At 43.7% G+C, this 14,885-nt stretch overlaps 1 protein-coding gene across 11 annotated transcripts in view; it reads right to left on the bottom strand.

The window, feature by feature from the left end:
* Positions 1-14,885, bottom strand: part of SIPA1L1 (signal induced proliferation associated 1 like 1) — a 365,694-nt gene that overhangs the window by 117,997 nt on the left and 232,812 nt on the right. For 10 of the 11 annotated variants that reach the window (XM_058739522.1, XM_058739520.1, XM_058739519.1 and 7 more), the window contains one exon: positions 11,481-13,280. In XM_058739522.1, coding sequence (XP_058595505.1) covers positions 11,481-12,978 — 1,498 coding nt within the window. In that variant the 5' untranslated portion in view covers positions 12,979-13,280. Of the gene's footprint in view, positions 1-11,480; positions 13,281-14,151; positions 14,298-14,885 lie in introns of those variants that run through there. The other variant, XM_058739521.1, reaches the window with a different exon arrangement.

The following is a 14,885-nucleotide window of genomic DNA, read 5'->3' as shown; positions in this document are numbered from 1 at the left end:
AGAGGCAGAGTATGAGCGGGGGAGAGGCAGAGAGAGAGAGGGAGACACAGAATGTGAAGCAGGCTCCAGGCTCTGAGCTGTCAGCACAGAGTCCAACGCAGGGCTTGAACTCATGAACTGTAAGATCATGTCTGAGCTGAAGTCGAACGCTTAACCGACTGAGCCACCCAGGTGCCCCTCTGAGCTCAGCTTTCTTAAGAGCAATTCGGCAATAAAAACCAAGGTCCCCGCAAAGGCCACAGCATTTGATTTACAGATGTCTACCTTATGGAAATAACTGGGTATGTGGGGGGAAGTTACATAACAAGATCATTTATATTTGGCCAGAGGTTTCTAATCTTATCTATAGATAGAAATCAGGGGGCCCATGAACTTAAATGAAAAAAAAATTTCTATTTTCACCAGCTGTTAAATGAAATGTAGCATTTCTGTCCATTATAAATGCAGGCAACATACTACAGTAATATTAGCTGTACATGTGACTTTGACATCAAAAAAACCCCCGATATTTTCATATCACATTATAGTTGTTGCAGGCATATCAAAATATCAGTTATGCTCATCACTACTTTGAAAATTATCAGACCCGATACTAGATCTTTTTAATAATGCATAAGAAACACATTTATTGCTATGTTACAAAATTTTAAACACTATTGTATTTTATCATTTTGAACATTTAAATTTTAAATAAACATTTTGTATTTAAACACTTTGTATTTTTATCTTATGTATTTAAAAACATTCTTTTAAAAAAATTTTAAATGTTTATTTATATTTGAGGGGGGGGGGAGGGGCAGAGAGCGAAGGAGAAACAGAATCCCAAGCAGGCTCCAGGCTCTAAGCTGTCAGCACAAGGCCGGACACAGGACTCAAACTCACGAGCCATGCGATCATGACCTGAGCCAAAGTCACACGTTTAACCCGCTGAGCTGCCCCTAAAAACATTATTCTAATTTGAGTAAAACAAACATTATTCCAAGAATCCATAGGTTTTGCCAAACTGCCAAATAGGTCAATGGTGGGGGGTGGGGGTGGGCGGGAGAGACACTTAGGAACATCTGATGTCAACAATATGTATAATGAAAAACTTGGGGCACCTGGGCTGCTCGGTTAAGTGTCTGACTCTTGATTTTGGCTCAGGTCATGATCTCATGGTTTGTGAGCTGGAGCCCCATGTGGGGCTTTGTGCTGGGTGTGGAGGCTGCTTTAGATTCTCTCTCTCTTTCTCTTTCTCCTTCTGACCTTCTCCCTCACTCATGCCCTCTCTCTCAATTAAAAAAAAAAAAAAAAATTAAAAAACTGGAAAACTGAAATTTGCAATAGGTGGAAAACTTTAAATAAATGATGGCACAGCCAATTACAGAACGACGAAGAAATATATAAACTGTATTTAATGATTCTACCTTACTGAAAACATGAATAGGAATATATTAAAAAGATGAGACAAATAAAATCACTAGCAATCCTGTAAGATTAATTTTCTAATTTTCTATAGTTACTAATTTTTTTATGACGAGTATATATATAACTTTTATGATGGGAAGATTTCTTTGAAGTATAAAAATATGTATTTGGTTTGCAAATGGCCAATGAGTGTTAAAAAAAAAAAAAACCTTTAAAGTTAAAGGGTGCATACTAGTGTAATTCTTTACTTTTCATGTTAACACTAATTCAAATGCCAACTCAGGAAAAAATACAGCATTCAAATGAGAGAAATTAACAATGAAACACCTGTCTATAACTACACTTTTGTGTATTTAAAACATCCTTTGTCCCTCCTTACCAGGGATATTGTTGCAAGGCATCTTCCTACATAAAAATGCTTTTGAAGGATCTGGAATAATGTCCCTCAGAGACAGCAACACATGCAGTCAAGGGAGGAGTCACCACCGCTCAGCAGGTCAGAGACAACGCAGTGTGTCTCAAAAAAACAGCACAGCCCACACACATGCTGTCTACCAGGTACAGATGTTGCTTCTGCTGATGCTTCTCTACCATCAAATGCTTCTAAGTTGACTCCAATGCACTTAGAGATCTCTCTCTCTGCCCTCAAGTTCAGATGAATGGCCACTATGTACAGAGGAGCAGCTCCACCAGAAAGCTGAGGAAAGGAACTGATACAACAGAGCAAGTATTTCTGGAGGGCTCACTGGGTGTCTACAGTCATAATGAGGTGCGCGTTGGAAAACAGGCGACAGGCTTTTATTTTGTGTTATCAAGTTGTCCTGAAATAACAGAGCTAAAGATCCCTTGCTTCCTTGAGACAGCAAAGAGTATAGAAATTCTTTGGAATACGGAAATCTGTAAGCATGGTGGTGGTTTTGCTGCGCTTCGACACAGCAAGTTGGGTAAGCATTAGATTTCATGCGGATGGTTCCTATGGTAGCTTCCAGTAACTGACTTCACCTGAGGTTTTTGGTTTTTTACTTTCATCTTAGTTACTTTATACTTAGAGAAATTGCAAAAACAGTACAGGGAGTTTCCATACGTCCGTGACCCAGCCTCCTCCAATGCTACATATGGTACAATTATCATTACCAGAGCCAGGAAATTAACATTGGTACAATCCCATTAACTAAAGATTTTATTCAAATTTCACCAGTTTTTCCACTATGCCCTTTTTTTTTTTTTCTGTCCCATATTGTACTTAGTTATTTCTCCACAGTCCCCTGTAGTCTGTCGCAGTTCCTCACTGTTTACCAGTCTTTCATGACCTGGACACCTTTGAAAAGTACTTACCAATCAACTGGGTTTGTCTGGTGGTTTCACGTGATTGGACTGAAGTTATGTACTTTGGGCAAGAGAACCACAGAAATGATGTAACCTCAGCGCACCACCACTTCATGGGGTTCATGATAATGGACTTGGATTCACTCCACTAAGATGGCACCTGCCAGACAGTACATTACAAGTATCTTTGGGATACACTTTCAGATTATGCCAATCCTTCTCCTCCCCAACTGTCGCCCACTGATTTTGGCATCTATCAGTTGTGTCTACTACAGTTTACACTAGTAAAGTTCAGTCTCCATACCGGTGTGTTGGGCCTGTGAGGATCACCTGGTGGTCCTGGTTAATTTCCACTAAACCACCATGACCACACACAGACTTGTTTGTGGTCTCATTTCCTGAAAAGAGCAGAAAAGGAACTGCAACATATTAACCGGCATCTGCAGTAGAACACAAGGTCATGCGCACAGAGGGCCCTCACAGCCTCTCCCTGAAGCTATAAATACAGGATACACTCGACTCAATAAATCTTAGACTTCACATCCGCACCAAACATTGTTCACTGTGGAACGTTTACTGAGCTTCCCTAATCTGGGGTCTTTGCCTTCAAGGAGTGCTTGGGCTGGTTAGGAACCAGAGCATTGTAGAAACAAGGGCACGGGGTGACTTGGGGCAGTGGTGGGGAGCAGGGGGCAACTCAAGCATCACAAACCCATGACAGGCAGGAGCCTGCCAGGCGGTTGAGAGAGGAAGAGAACAGAACACGACACGCATTGCGCCGGGGTGGAGGAGGAAAGGCAGCTCCATGCAGAAACGGAGCACGATACAGTTGGCCCAGCTCTGGCACCCATGGTTCCTATCCTGCACCATGGTCACCGCCCTCTCACGCTGCAGGGACATTTGCACGTTAGGAGGTCTCACTGCCGTTCCAGTGCCAGCCCTCAGTCCTCCCTGTCCACGTCCAGGGAAGCCTGCTGGGGAAAGGGACGCACAGCACTGTGGGGAGGCCTGCCATCCACACCGGTCCTCCCAGGACTCTGACCACCAGACGACTAAGCAAAACCAGGAAGAGCACGACAGGGAAAAATGAGAAACACAGAACAAACATTTCTCAGGAGAAGAAATTTCTAATGGATGGCAATGGAGAGAGGTGAGGTATATAAATTAAGGATGAGCAATTATGAAAAATAACTGCAAGGAAACAAAATTAGTGGGATCCTGGGGATTAAAAATACAACTGGCTGAAATAAAATCGCAGGCCTAGATGACAGAATGCAGACAGGTGTATACCAATCCCCTCTCTGGGAGATAAAATTGATAAATATAGAACAAAATGAAAAAGAAACTGAAATTACAAAAGAAAGACATGGCGGATAAATTCGGAGTTTCCACCATCCATCTAAATGGGACTCCAGGCAAGTGGAACAAAGAAATTGCAGATTTTCAAATAACATTTGTTGAAATTGGGGGGAAAAAAATAACGCTTGATAGTTTCTTGTTTGTCTCAAGGTCACCAAGGGCAGACTGTAAACACCATGAAAACAGGTACATGTGCTTTTGTTCTCTGCCGGGCACTGTAGCTGGCACACACCAGAGGCGTAATCAATACCATTATTGAATCAAAGAATAAAGATACAAATGTGTACTTGTTTTTCAAGTAGGCTCTACTCCCACCCCTAGATCAAGGGTCACACACTATACCAACTGAGCCAGCCAGGTGCCCCATGTGTACCTGTTGATTTTTAAAACTACTTTAAAAATATGAAGAACATTCCTATTAATACTAACCGGGATAATGAATTTGTGTGTGTGTAAGAAAAAACATAGAAGATTACAAGCCAAATTACTGGAACTTGGAGAGGGATTACTTTCTCCACTTGTAGATTACGGATTTTTACCATAAGCATGCGTATCCTTTATGTGACTTATTCATTGTCGGTCTCCTTCACCAGAATGTAAGTTCCAGGAAGGTGGTCTGTTTTGCTTACACTCCAGTGCCCAAAGCCTTGCCAAGCATCATGTAGGCACTCATGTGTATATAGCAGCCACAGATGAGCGGCACTTTCCCTTCCGGAAAGGGCTTGCAACCAAATGAGCCGCAAGAAATACAATTATAGCTGAAAGGCTCTGGCTGTAGCATCTTTGAATTTTCACAGTTTTCCAGCCCAGCCACTCTCTTTCTGGGCAGCCCCCATCCACAAACTGGGCATGCTGGGGGTAAGAGGGCCTGGCCGGTATTGCCCAACACAGGACCTCCTCTAAAGCTTATTCTTCACTCCACTGCATTGACCATGACTTCGCTAGATCTGCATTGTGGCCTGTGTCCCCTTGTTCAATTCTGCTCTTTTTTTCCTGTCAGGGGGTCACATCTGCATCTTGGAGGACTCAACTTACCCAATATATTCGTTACAGGATCAGATTTACAATACGATGTAAATTTACGCTGTTGCCAGGTTGGATTGTATCTGGCAAAGGCAAGAGGTTGGATTCTGAGTAGGGCAGACTAGACAGAGATGGAGAGACTGAGACACCTCTGCCAGAACCTGGGCAAGAGGCAATGAGCGTGTACAGCTGTAGCACCGGGAACAGGACACAGAGAGCAGGAAGGTAGCAGAGTCCCAGGAGGACCCAGGGGGCCTTGCCAGCTGATCGGAGGGGGAGCTTAAGGGAGACGAGGCATGAAAGAGACTGCAATGCTTCAAATCCAAGCGACAGACGATACCAGTGGCATTTCTAGCAAGAGGGAGGTGCTGAGGGAGGCTTGTTCAGGGAGGAAAAACTAAAGTCAACGTTTGTATGCAGGGCTTTGCACTGCCAACTCGACAGCCATCCAGGTGGAAGCCGGGGACAGCGGGGGAGAAAGGAAGCCAGAACAGAGGAGAAAGCCCGGGAAGACAGGGGTTGCATTTGGACAGAAATGTATGTATGCTAATTATCCTTTCCAAAAAGAAGTTTTTGAGGTCATTAATGATAAAGGAAATACACAAATTATGCTACTGAAACAGAAATAAAAGATGCAAGTGAAAACAAATGTGTTAGTAATGAAGGCTGTATATTTGAGAATCAAATTTGGTCTTGGGAGTTGAAGTTAAAACAGAGGACACAGCAAAGAAACAAAATAAGCAAACCAATAAAATATACGTATCCCCAGAAAGCAGGCATTTGGTAGCTACCAGAAAACAGGTCCTGGCATCAAATTCCTAAAACAAATTTCTCACATGGAACTTTCCAAAGGGGCGAAAGAATGACATAACGGGCAATGCTTCATCGCCAGTTTTACTGCAACAGCAAACTTTGTTTTTATATGACTGGCTCTTAAAAAGATGACCTTGAATAAGGTCAAGTGTTTGTGCAAATGTGGCCTTCTGATGGTTTATCTTGATTTAAAAATAAAACACAGGGAGGAGTATCTGGGGCACATACCCTCTTAACCAACTTCCACACTCCTCGGAGCGGAGATGACTCAGGTACTAGGGAATCCTCAATGCCTTGTGGAGCAGAGTTCAGAATCTGTGAATCTGTGTTAAAACTCCGGAGATCACAGCCAAGAAAAGGCGAGGAGGACTGTTTTCAAAGGAGCAAACATACAAACCTTCATACCTAATGGCCTCCTGGCTTCTGGAAGTCCTGAGCAGATAAAAAGATGGCAGCAAATGACTCTCCTGCGTTAGCTCAAGAAAAAATTTAGTGCCCCAAATCTCCCTGAAAGGGTCACCTAATTAGAGATCTAACTTCAGACCAATCATATAAGAGTTTACGTGATCTCAGTCAAGACAAAACACAAGGATATTAAAACAATGAATTATTATACATGGATAAAATCTTTCCTCATTAATGTTAGCCCAGATTGACTGTGAAGTTCAAGAACACAGAGCACAACATGGTTCAGTAAAGGAGACTTGTTGACTCAGGCTTATCACTTCCCTGAAGAATAAAACTATCCACATCAAAACACTAAACAGCATAACTATCCTTAAAGAAATCTGAATTATAAGATATCCCAACTTGTGTCAAGTTTAATGTTGCACAACTTATAGAAGGATTAAAAAAACAAACTAAGCACAGATTTTTTCTAATAAGCTTTGCTGTATGGTGGTCTATGACGATCTATACGTATAATCCACACCATAATCCACCAGAACTGCTACCTGACGCTCGTCTAACAAATGGTTGATGATTTTCCTCTCACTCTCTTATAAAGGAAACTGGGTATTACAGTAACAACTGAACTCCAACGACCAACTGATAGATCTGGGGCCCAGCATTCTGCTGGAACTGATTTGTGTGTGTGTGCTCATGCATGTGTGTGCATGTGTGCAAACAGGTGTGTGTGTGGTGGGGTGAGGAAAGGTGGAGGTGGAGGGCAAGGAAAGGAAATGATAAAAACCATCAAATATGATGGCTTAAGGTTATCAGAAGAATAATTAGGTACACATGCATCGGGAGTGGGAAACTATTCTTAGGTGAGCTTCAGGTCTGACAATGGCAGTTTCTCCTGGGCACTGGGCAGTAGGGAGAGGCCCTTCCCCACCACACATCTCCAGTCACTGGACTTTGAGAGGGACACCCCACCTGGCACAGAGACAAGCCTATCAACACTGTTGACCAATGGAGCGAGAAACACCACTGGCACTCTTTTCCATATATGCATCACCCTGACTGAGATTCAGGAAGGACAGGCCTTGTGGACAATTAGACACTCAGTGCAAGATTGGAAACGTCCCCTATGACCACAGAAAAGTGAGGTGAGTGATGGCTAGGAAAAGTCTCCTCTTCAACAAGCCACGAGGGTAACTACTTTAACAGTATCTTCCACTTACAAACTCCCTTGGTATTTTGATCATAGTAGCTACATAAAAACTAAACACAAAATACCTACGCAGACTCAGAAGGGAGGTGACCCGACTAATTTTAATGCTATCCTACTGCCTACTTTGTGTTTCTCCAGGAAGGCCGTGGTTGTGTCACTTGGACTTACCACAACGACACGTTCACCTCAGGGTCCTAAGAGCATTAAATGACCAAGTCCGAGTCTGCATAAAGCACAATTAGTAACACAATAAATGTTAACGATGCTATTAGTGTCATTTAACCTTCGGTGAGTCCCACACGCCCTAGCAAACCAGTAGAGAGGAGGGGGCAAGAGAAAGGCGTGGGGGGCAGCACCATGATGGCGCGGTGCTTATTTGAGTAAGTACAAACAGTGGGCTTCCTTCCTCCATCGGTCCAGCCTCCTTCCAGCACTGGAAATGGCTTACGTTGGTGGAGCCAAATATCCTCTCAAGTCTAAATTTGCAAAATAATGACATTTTTCAAAACAGTGTGACATCAGAAAAAGTGACTGCACTTTCATGAGCCAAATAGAATTAAAATTGACATGGAACGTCAACGGCCGAGTATCCTTCACTGAAGTGAATCCCCAACCCCCCGCCGAGACTTAGCCACAGTGAAGTCAGGAATGCATTAAACAGCAGAATGGAAAATATCTCGTGATGAAGAGGCTGGAGTGACAGCCAGGTCAGTACTGCCACACTCCGCTGCTAGAAGATAACCTACATCTGACGCAGACGTACTCCTTGAACCAGACAACTCGCTTCCAGTTTCCGATTAGGAAATTAGGAAAAAACAATGACTGCGCTGATCCCAGCGCACCAAGCTGCATAGTAAAAATTATAACAGAATTATTTGTCTAACTATAATCTATAGGGTGACTAAGTATAGCGATCACCTAACTTTTTTAACACACAGTTACACTTTCGGGGCTTAACTGCAGTGTCAAATGAGGTTACTGAGAGCCATAATTTGTCGGGTATCACCGTACTGTGACAAACGACCTGCCTGATTTGAAAATTCTAAGTTGTGTGGCCCAAGAAAACACAGCGGGCACTCCAAAACGGCCTCCCATTGGACCGACTTCCTGGATTAACTCCTGCTGAGTTCCCTGCCCGCACCACAATGACAAATGCCCCAGGCCTCGGGCAGGCCCTCTCCAGGGCCACGCACACTCTGTTCCCACCGGCTGGACTTCATGCTGACGAAGAGTCAGCTGTGTCCTCCCAAACCTGTTTATGCCAGTCGACTTGTTACTGTAATGATGAAATATAATTAAATATTATGGAAACTGATGGAATAGGAGTACTAATAAAGATAAATCTTGTTTCTATTAAAAGCTAAACTGAGGGGCGCCTGGGTGGCTCAGTCGGTTAAGCGTCCGACTTCAGCTCAGGTCATGATCTCGCGGTCCGTGAGTTCAAGCCCCGCGTCGGGCTCTGTGCTGACAGCTCAGAACCTGGAGCCTGTTTCAGATTCTGTGTCTCCCTCTCTCTGACCCTCCCCTGTTCATGCTCTGTCTCTCCCTGTGTCAAAAATAAATAAAACGTTAAAAAAAAAAAAACTTTTTTAAAAACTAAACTGAAGGCTCTGGAAAGACCTAGTAACAGCAAGTCACTAAAAAGAAAGCTATTGGATTAGATGTGGGCAAGACAACTATAAAAAAGGAGGAAAAAATGAAACCTAAGATTCTGCAAGATTGGATTGCTTTGCTAAGGTCTGTTGTAGCCCTTGTGGTTGATACTTTTAAGGCAATGTAAAATTCAAAATAGTGGAATCACTGTCAAAGAAAAGCCTTGGCCTCACAAGAGTTTGCCGAGTACATTTTTACAGTGGAGTGAAAATAAAACATTCTAAGCATGTATAACATTTTAAAGGTTCCCTACTTTTAACTGGTATTTTCAATTAACAAGTCCCAATTTTGCTGGGTAAGAGGGTATTTTCCATGCTTCAAATCAGAAATGACTTTGGATTAGTGGCTTTTAAATTTATGAAGTGTTATGATCTGGATTCCTCTGGAATATAGATGCCCAAATTTTTATCCCATACAAATTTCTACCAGATTTAAATGGAAAAACATACTCCTTCCTTACAGTCTAATATAGTAGAGAGAAGAACACGATGGTTAAGGACATTACGCTGGTGAGATGCACCGTAAGTGGAATCTTGGCTCCCACATCACTAGCTCACATCAGCTGAACCATTTAGGTTCACTTAACCACTTCAGCCCCAGTTTTTTCGTCTGAAAAATGCCATCCTTAACAGTACCTACCTCGGTAGGCATTTAGACGTTGAAATGAGAAAATGCAGGTCACATCAAATGCATACTAAAAGTTTCTGGTACATAGTAAGTGCTCAAAAATGGTTATTACTATTATTATACTGCCTAATAAGAAAAAGTGCCTACTACTACCTAAGTAAAATTATAACTGATATGTTCTCTCTTATGTTGGACTCGATGCATCCATTTTTGGCAAGATGGCCTCCACCAACAGACAACAAAGAAACACCTGTGGGAAATGTCCCCAGGTACAATAAAGCAGGGGCTCACAGCTAGATACAATTTTACCTCCCAAGAGATAGTTGGCAATGCCTGGAGACATTTTAGGTCATCACAACTGGGGGAGGGGTACCTACTGGCATTTAGGGTACAGAGACCAGGGCTGCTGCTGACCCCTCCTACATCCTACAATGCCCGCAGGATGGCCAGCCCCCTCAAAGAATTATCCGGCCCCAAATGCTAAGATGGCAACACTGAAAAACCTTGTACCCTAACGGACAGTATAGAATGAAGAAGTGATTTCTAAAATCTGAACTCCATAAAATTATTCTGAGAAAACACAGATTGCTTAAAAATGAAAATGGGATCTTCATTAGCATAGTGTCAAATATCAATGACACACATACTTAGAGGACACGGATACTTAGCAACAAGACAAGACTCTTTTGGCCAATAAACTCTCTTGAATAGGGTCTATCATGTAATACCTCATGGGAAGTTTGATTCTAACGTGAGCAATGTAACACAGTTAACGACGAGTACTAGAAGCGGAACTTCATTCGGAAGAGTGAATCTAAGTAAGATGCAAAAACCCCAAAGCAGGAAGTGGAAAGTCAGAGCGCTGCTCCGGTACTCTGCATACAGGGAGGCCACTCACCAGGGCTGCCGAGATTACTGACCTAGCTAATGGACCACCGGTGTAAGTCCTCCCTTGGTGAGCAGCTGGTTTCTCAGCTTGGGCACTCGTATGACTTAAACTCACTCTTCAATTAATAACGTGGCTCAAAAACAATGACAGCTCCCAAGACTTCATTGAAACTACTTACTGTTTCAAGAATCACAGGGCCTTACAATCCAACAATGTATGCAATATATAACCCCCCCCCCCCCAACACCAGAAAGACTGCAAAGGAAGTCACCAATGTTTTAAGGGTCCTTATCTCACCAGACTCTTTTCTACTCAAATCTGTTAAGACCTAGATTTGATTCCTGCGGGAAACTTACTGGCTCTGTGACTTTTGCCAAATAACACAATCAATGTTCACTAAAATTCCTATCAAAGTTATAGGAATGTGTAAGTCCCATTTCCTGATGAGAACACTGAGGCAGAAAAGAAATGGTTCTGTACTAAGCATTAAGACTGGTAAGAAAAGGCAGCACTAAGATGGTTTTTGTAGTTAAAAAAAAAACAAAACTGTATTTAAAATATTTTCAACTTTATGACATTTATCTCTCAAGGTAACAAAGCAAGTCTTTTCTACAAAGGCTATAATTGCATCCACTAAATTAAAAAAACCATTAATATTTGATATACATTTTTATGCCTGAAAAGAGGCAGTAACTCAGAAATGCAAAAAGGTATGAATTGTAGCAAATCTAACTACTTCATACATCATGGCAAAGGAGCTCTACTCACCCTTCTGATAGAAGAATTTCCTGTAATAGTACGCGCCCAGGTCCACATGCTCCACGATGTATCTCTTCACCCTGTCCAGATGCAACACAAGGTTGTCCTTGGGCACTTCAAGTACCGCCACTCCTGCATTTGTGCAATGGGAACTAAGCGTAGACTCAAAGGAGGCACTTTCACACCCACTAAAGGAACCAGAATTTGATTTTGACAGGCTGATTTTCCTTTCGCCTTCTCCACCTATCTCATTCCGAAAATACGGACAGCTCAATACAAGTTCATTGCTCTTATCGTCTCCCTGGTCCATGCTGAGGCTCCCCTTGGAATTCAGGTCCTCCGTGCTGCCCATCGGGGAGCTAAAACTGGCCGAGTGGGACAGAGGTCCGGAGACCAGGGATGCCACGGCAGCGGCCGATGCCCCCGTGGTGGTGTTTCTCCTCTTAATAACGTTGTGCCTGTTCATAATGGCCTCATTCAAGTCAAATAGTATACTCTGGACATCGTAGTGGGCAAAGCACTTCGGGCATGTCCAGGGCCTGCCAGAGTCTTCTGACCGGTTGTCTTCAAGATCTGACGATTTCCCAAGTTCCTCACCTTTGGCATTGCGTAACTTACGAAAAATGGACGAGTCTCCAGTTTCAGACTTGGAACGGCGCTTGAGTGGTTTTTCCCTTTCCTTAAAGAGCCGGAGGTTCTCCCTCTGGGAGATGGGCCCGTCTATGACATCCAGGGAGAAACCGGAGCCCTTGCCCCCACTGGCGATGAGGAAGTCACTGAGCTTGGTTGGAGTTGGACCTCGATCAGACTTGTCGTCTTTGTAGCCCTTTAGCAAGTCAAAGAAGCTTTCCCCGGACGTTCCCTGCTTATCAATTGAAGAGGTGCTACCATATTCCCTGTGCAGTGATGGCCCAGTCTTGTATGTGGGCGAGATACATTCATCGAAGCTATCCACGTCAAGTTCACTTATGGTGATATCGCTGTTGCTCCGCTGACGGATCCTGCGGAGAGCCTTCCTAGGGGAGCTGGGGTAGGCTTCAGGCATGAGAAATCTGGAGTCCATGTTCTCCGCCGGCCTTGTCTTGTTTTTCAGTGTGTTCTGTATGCTTTTTAACATGGCTGAGTCACTGGAATTGAGGCTAACAGAACTTCCCTGACTCACAGGACTGCTTTTGGAGGACAGGCTCTCAAGGCAACTTGAGGTTTCTATTTCCTGGCTTGAACGGCTAGATTCTTTGACGTTTTCCTTTCTCGGGGGCCAATCCGCAATCCTAGCCCTAACCCCCATCTTGGGGACTCCGGGGGTCGAGGTTATATGATGAGACCCTTCGCTTCGGGGGGGCCCTACCGGAGCCATGACCGAGGACCCTAAACTGCCATTCTGGGACCTGAAGCGTCGCATGTAGAAGTCGTCAGTGTGGACTTTGGGGGCGCCATCTGTGGCGACAACCGAGGCCCTTTCGGGGGCAGCAGGCCTCTCCGTCTGCGACCGTTTCAAGCTGGTCATGATGTAAAAGCAATCAGACTCAAATCCCTGTACAAAGGACCATCATATCTAAGTTTTAAATGTGCACTTCCCTTTTGGAGAATGGTTTCCAGAAAATATAGCAGTTGCATGAGATCTTAATCTTTTTCATTTAAAAGGTTAAATGATGCCTTATTTCCAAACCTCTGACAATCCAGATCTTCAAAACATTATAATCCACAATAGTTCCTTTGCTTCACTTTAACAGACAGCTGTCTTTCAGAAAAAAATGAATGGAACTTGTATTACGAGGACTCTGTGATTGCCATAATCCCATGCTTTCCCTAAAAGAGAAGGACAATTAGGATTAGCATTTGATAAATACATCTAAAAATAAATATGCAACTGCTAAAAGCAGACACATGAAAGAAAATAAAAGACTCAATAATGGATTGTGGTTTGCAGTTCACAGCCCATATTTTTAGTAAAGCAGGTTTGAAAGGAAGAAAAGTGAAACCATTCAAGACCATCCATCATTTTAAATGATATATATTTTAAAAGACTATTCATACTTGAGCTTCACTGAACTGTTTCCTGTAAGAGGAGGGGCGTGGAGATCTTGTTCTAGGACATCAAGGCTCCTACCCCAAGTACAGACCAAGCACAGGCTCCAACGACCTCCAATAATGTAGAGCATCATGAACCCACCACTGTGCTGACCAGAAGTTTGAGACATAACCAACAGAGTTCGATAATTAAGCAGTGTACAATTTTTAAACAAGACAAAAAATTACGTTATCGAGTATGTTGCAATACTCACTTTTTAACACACCCTCTGTATCTCAAAATCCTTACTTGCTTTTTTTTTTTTTTTTTTTTTTTTGGTTCTTTACAAATGCTTAAGACAGTTGGCAAGGGGCAAATACAATAGAAAAATAAGCAGGGTTTTCCCGGAGCCATTATACCCATTAGCACTCCTCTGTATTTCCCTCACTTTATTACTTACCCCCACAAGGAGTATCTCGGGATGGATCCCGCATTCACCACCACCCCTTCTCAAGCTCTCCTTAGTCTACTCTTGAAGCTAGAAATAATTCCACTAATTAACCAAATGCCTGCATTTCCTTACGCGCTGCATTCTCCCCCCGCCCCCCACCCGCCCCTCCGGTGCTGATTTACGAAGACAGCAGAAACAAAATGCTGCTCTGGACAGACCTGTCCATATTCCCCGACAGACGACAGAGAAGTGTTAGCATCCTTGCAGGTGATGGGTGAAGAACACCAACTTCCTTGTGAGCCCGTCAGTCGGGAGGCAAGAGGCACGCATGCTGAGTGCAAAACCCCGCGTGGTTGCGTACATCCTGAAAATAAAGGCAGAGGACCCTTTTCCAGGGCTCCACGGATTACACAAGAGGTGGCCTTTAAATTCTTGCCAAATACATGTTTGGAAGGATGCTGCTGAACCAGCACTGCGCTGACAGGGCTGCATTGTCTACAAATCACGGCAGACGCCCCGGGGACGACCCGCGCTCGCTGCACTCCGCTCATCGGTAACAAGCACTTACTTCCACGATAATTAAGCAGCTCGCTAGTCGGCCTCCTGCCTCCGAGGCAGCCGCTTTAATTTCTCTTGCAGTACGCAGCATCGTTTGAGAAGACTCGCTGCTATTTAAAGGCTGGAACATTGAGGGGAGTTTCAAAAACTGCACGCTGCCTGCAGAATGCAGGGCCAGCTGAGCTCCAGCTGGGCTCATGGGCTGGGCCGGGCCGCTGGCGATAAGCGCCAATTGTTTTCACTCTGGCTCCTCTTCCTCGGCTTTTGTGACGGCGAATAATGGTTTTGCACGGCCACCTAATTAAACCTGGCTTTTGAGCTTTCGAGATACTTCTGCCCTCAGACTGCTAGGATTTCCTTTACAATTCAAAACGCCGCATGCTCCTCTCCAACT

The sequence above is a fragment of the Neofelis nebulosa genome, chromosome 7 (assembly GCF_028018385.1).
Source record: "Neofelis nebulosa isolate mNeoNeb1 chromosome 7, mNeoNeb1.pri, whole genome shotgun sequence".
NCBI classification, from domain to species: Eukaryota; Metazoa; Chordata; class Mammalia; order Carnivora; family Felidae; genus Neofelis; species Neofelis nebulosa.
Note: the sequence above shows the minus strand (reverse complement) of the source record. Positions and strands in the feature narration are given on the sequence as shown.